The sequence below is a fragment of the Diachasma alloeum genome, unplaced genomic scaffold (assembly GCF_001412515.2).
Source record: "Diachasma alloeum isolate Michigan unplaced genomic scaffold, Dall2.0 Dall_scaffold_00193, whole genome shotgun sequence".
Taxonomy (NCBI): domain Eukaryota; kingdom Metazoa; phylum Arthropoda; class Insecta; order Hymenoptera; family Braconidae; genus Diachasma; species Diachasma alloeum.
In genome coordinates this window covers 683,719-687,513 of record NW_021680358.1, presented here as the reverse complement: position 1 = coordinate 687,513, position 3,795 = coordinate 683,719, and the positions used below count along the sequence as shown (strand labels likewise).

Sequence of the window (3,795 nt, the reverse complement as noted above, 5' to 3'; positions counted from 1 at the left end):
AATTTTTTCTATGGTTTATCGACATGAAAAAGGCACTCTCAAATTTTTTCAGATTTTTTCGATTGATAGGTCTTTTTTAAATAATTGTAACAGGCTGAACAAGTTCGCCCCAATTTAAAAATCTGAAAAAATTCATGAAATTTCTAAAAAATCTGAACTTTTTTTTAAAGTTAATTTCAAGATGGGCCGATCGATGGTTCACTCATTCGCTCATAGAACTATCATATTTTCATAGAAAAAAAAATTTTTTGAGGATAAGTTTATATGTTTTTGGGGTCGCTGAATCCGAATTCGATAATAGCTTCGATCACTCTTCACTTTTAAGCGTTCTGATTTGATTTTTCGCTGGAATGGTTCGAGATATGAAAGAAAGTTTCGAATAAAAAATATTGCTCGTAAAAAACTCCAAAAAATTTGACTTTTGACTTCTTTCCGTATCTCCGTTATTTAGTTTGAAATTCGTGCATCAGTACGGGAATATCCATATTTCAATGCCAAAAGATGCCTTGTAAATGCATGCCCAATCACTTCACGCCAATACAGCATAAAGATGCGGGATGGTCAATGGACCGGTAAATTTTTGGTCGATTCTCAGTTAAATGACTGAAATTACCGTTATTTTGCATCCCTAATACAGCAGCCCGCTGTTGATTGGCGTGATTGCGCATGCGTTAGCCGTGGTGGGAGAGAGCTCGAGCTCAGACCCAGTGAACACTCTCAGCTGATCAACAGCACATCGTGAGATCCCTTGTTGCTCATTTATTGTCAATCGTTTACGGAGATATTGAGAATAGGAGTAATTGTTGGTAAGTGGCTGTCTCATCGAGTCTCGCATTTAAAATATTAATTCCGATAATATCACGAAGTGAGAACTGATATTCCTTATGAATTCATACATTTTTTAGGTTATAAATTCAGCAGGTGTCAAATTCTAGTGACTATGGCACCTGGAAAGAATTATGATCGCTGCTGCAATCCTCACAATGCGGAGAATCATAAGAAGACAAAATCATTGAGAACTCCATCGAAGCGATTACGTGAGAAATGGGGATTAGCTGAAGACGACAGGATATGTGTCAAGTGTAGGAAGTTATGTGGAGAATTAGACGCCCCAATAAATATAAATCCGATGGATTTACCTTCACATCACGCTGGTAGTAGTGGAGAATCTTCTAGCACCCTCACACGAGCAACTGAAGATTCCTGCGCAATGCATGAAGATTGTGATGCATGGGCGCCATTGGCCATGGAATTGGGGAGTGATATCCCAGAACGCTCAGATGATGCAGGTAAGCTTGTTTTAGAGAAAAATGACTTGTTGTCAATAGTGAATGGGATTTATCCTAATTCACTATAACGTTATTGACTTTATTTGATTGTTTAGACATAGAAGCTGATACTGCTGAAGTACTGACCCAAACCAGCAAGTTATCGGAGCTTAGCATCAAGATTCCGAGAGGAGAGTCCGAGAGGAGTGAATCATTTACATTGACACAAAATAGCAAATCATCAGAGTTGAGCATCAACACGTTGCTGCCCACGATCAATGAGGGTCTAGCAATGCTTAATCAATCTCCTATTCCGAAAAGGAAATTAACAATAATCCCTTATCTGAAAGAAAAGGTCAACCGAATCTGCTATAATTTGCAACGATTGTTGGGAGTCGTGGAGAATGGTGAACAAAGTACTGATTTAAATGATATTATCGATCGATTAAAGGCCAAATATCACAGCGGAAACACTACCAAAGCCCAAAAGATTCAAATACTTACGATATTGCCATCCGAGTGGAGTACTACTAAGGTAGCAAGAATCATGGGTGCAACAACGTATATGGTTAAAAAAGCTAAAAATATCTCTAGGACGAAAGGGATATTATCAATGCCGGATGCAAAATTAGGTAATCCATCACATTATGAAATGATTAAACTCTATTAACACTTGACAATCTTCAATCATCTAATAATTATTTTTTCTCCATTTCAAGGACGACCAATTCCAGACGAAACGTTGACAGCTGTGGAGCAATTTTATAATGATGATCGGGTTAGTAGTAACATGCCTGGTATGAAGGATTATGTTTCTTCTAGAAACAGCGCGAATGAACGAATTCATATCCAGAAACGATTAATTCTCTCAAATCTGAGAGAATTATACGAATTCTTCCGAGAGGACCAACCTTCGGTTGTCATCGGCTTCTCAGCATTCGCTTCCTTAAGACCGAAATATTGCGTACTGGCAGGTGGGAGTGGTACACATACTGTGTGTGTCTGTCCGATCCATCAGAATGTGAAATTGATGATGATCGGTAAGTTTTCTCCACTGTTTATTTGAATTGAAAACTAGATTCATCTGAGTTTATAGATATCGATAATTTTTTCTCCCCATTCCAGGTGCGAATTTCAAAAGATTAACAGCGTCTTCTGCACACCCATTGGAACATTACAGTGAATGTTTGAAATTAATGACATGTCGCAACCCATCACCACAGTGTAATCTTGGCGAGTGTACAAATTGTCCCGGGTCTGCTGTTCTTCATGACACTTTGAAATCAACAATGGAGGTTGAAGAAATTGATAATGTTGTCTACAAAAATTGGATATCAGTCCCTCGAGCCAACCTCGAAACCCTAACAAAAACTACAACGGAATTCATTGATGACTTTTGTGAGAAAATGGAACGACTTTTACCACATGCGTTTATTGCCAAAGAACAGTCATCTTATCTGAAGGAGAAACGAGAGTCACTGCAGAATGACGAATTCCTGGTAATTTGTGATTTCGCGGAGAACTATGCCTTCGTCGTACAAGATGCAGCACCAGCATTTCATTGGAATAACGATGCGGCGACGGTGTACCCAGTGGTGATTTATTTCAAAGAGAATGATCTCATTGCTCATAAAAGTCTTGTGATTATTTCGGATTGTTTATCTCATGATACTGTAGCCGTTTACATATTTACCAAAATTATTATTCATTTCATCAAGGAAATCAATCAAGACGCGAAAAAAATCTATTACTTTTCGGATGGTGCGCCACAACAGTTCAAAAATCTGAAAAATTTCATCAATTTATACTACCATAAAGAGGACTTTGGAATCAGAGCCGAATGGCATTTTTTCCCTACTGCTCACGGAAAAGGGCCATGCGATGGTGTTGGCGGTACTGTCAAGAGACAAGCAGCACGAGCCAGTCTGCAGCTGCCGCCAGACAAGCAGATTACCAAGCCAGGGGAACTTTATCACTGGTGTTCGCAACCGAATCATCTCCCGAATATCACAGTCAAATTTTCATCTCAGAATAATTATGATGAAATGAAAGAGTTTCTCAACGCTCGTTTCACTAGTGCTCAAACGATTCCGGCTACTCTCAAAATCCACTGTGTAATTCCTGGCACGGATGGTAATTTATTTGTGAAACGTTTTTCACGTTCCGAAGATTTTAAATGTCACAGGATTGTCAAGAATGTGGCAGGAATCCTGAAAAACACAGAGAGAAATCCGAAAACGCAGAAATCCGTCAGAAAACTTCAAAATAAATGAACATTGGGACTATGAAATGATCATCAAATTCGCGACAACTCTTAGTCTCACTCAAAAATATCAAGAAAATAACATTGTTATCGTTTTAATAAATTCTTATTCAGACCATTTCACTTCTCGTATGTTCTCTCCCCATTGATTAGGAATTCTGTCATATATTCTGGCAGTTTGATGATTTTTCCTCACTCCTAATGATCGTTCCAGTTGATTAGTTCCACCAAGTTCTCACAGTATGTCGAGATGACAATTTTTGC

The 3,795-nt window shown here is 38.4% G+C and overlaps 1 protein-coding gene across 1 annotated transcript; it reads left to right on the top strand.

Annotated features, from left to right (window-relative positions):
• Positions 1–419: 419 nt before the first annotated feature.
• On the top strand, positions 420–3,587 carry LOC107048461 (the record flags this gene model as incomplete). Its single annotated transcript, XM_015271628.1, is given in 4 exon segments — positions 420–1,289; positions 1,385–1,900; positions 1,988–2,308; positions 2,394–3,587. Coding segments are annotated over 4 exon segments (2,334 nt in total). The 3' UTR covers positions 3,542–3,587.
• Between the last annotated feature and the right edge of the window lie 208 nt (positions 3,588–3,795).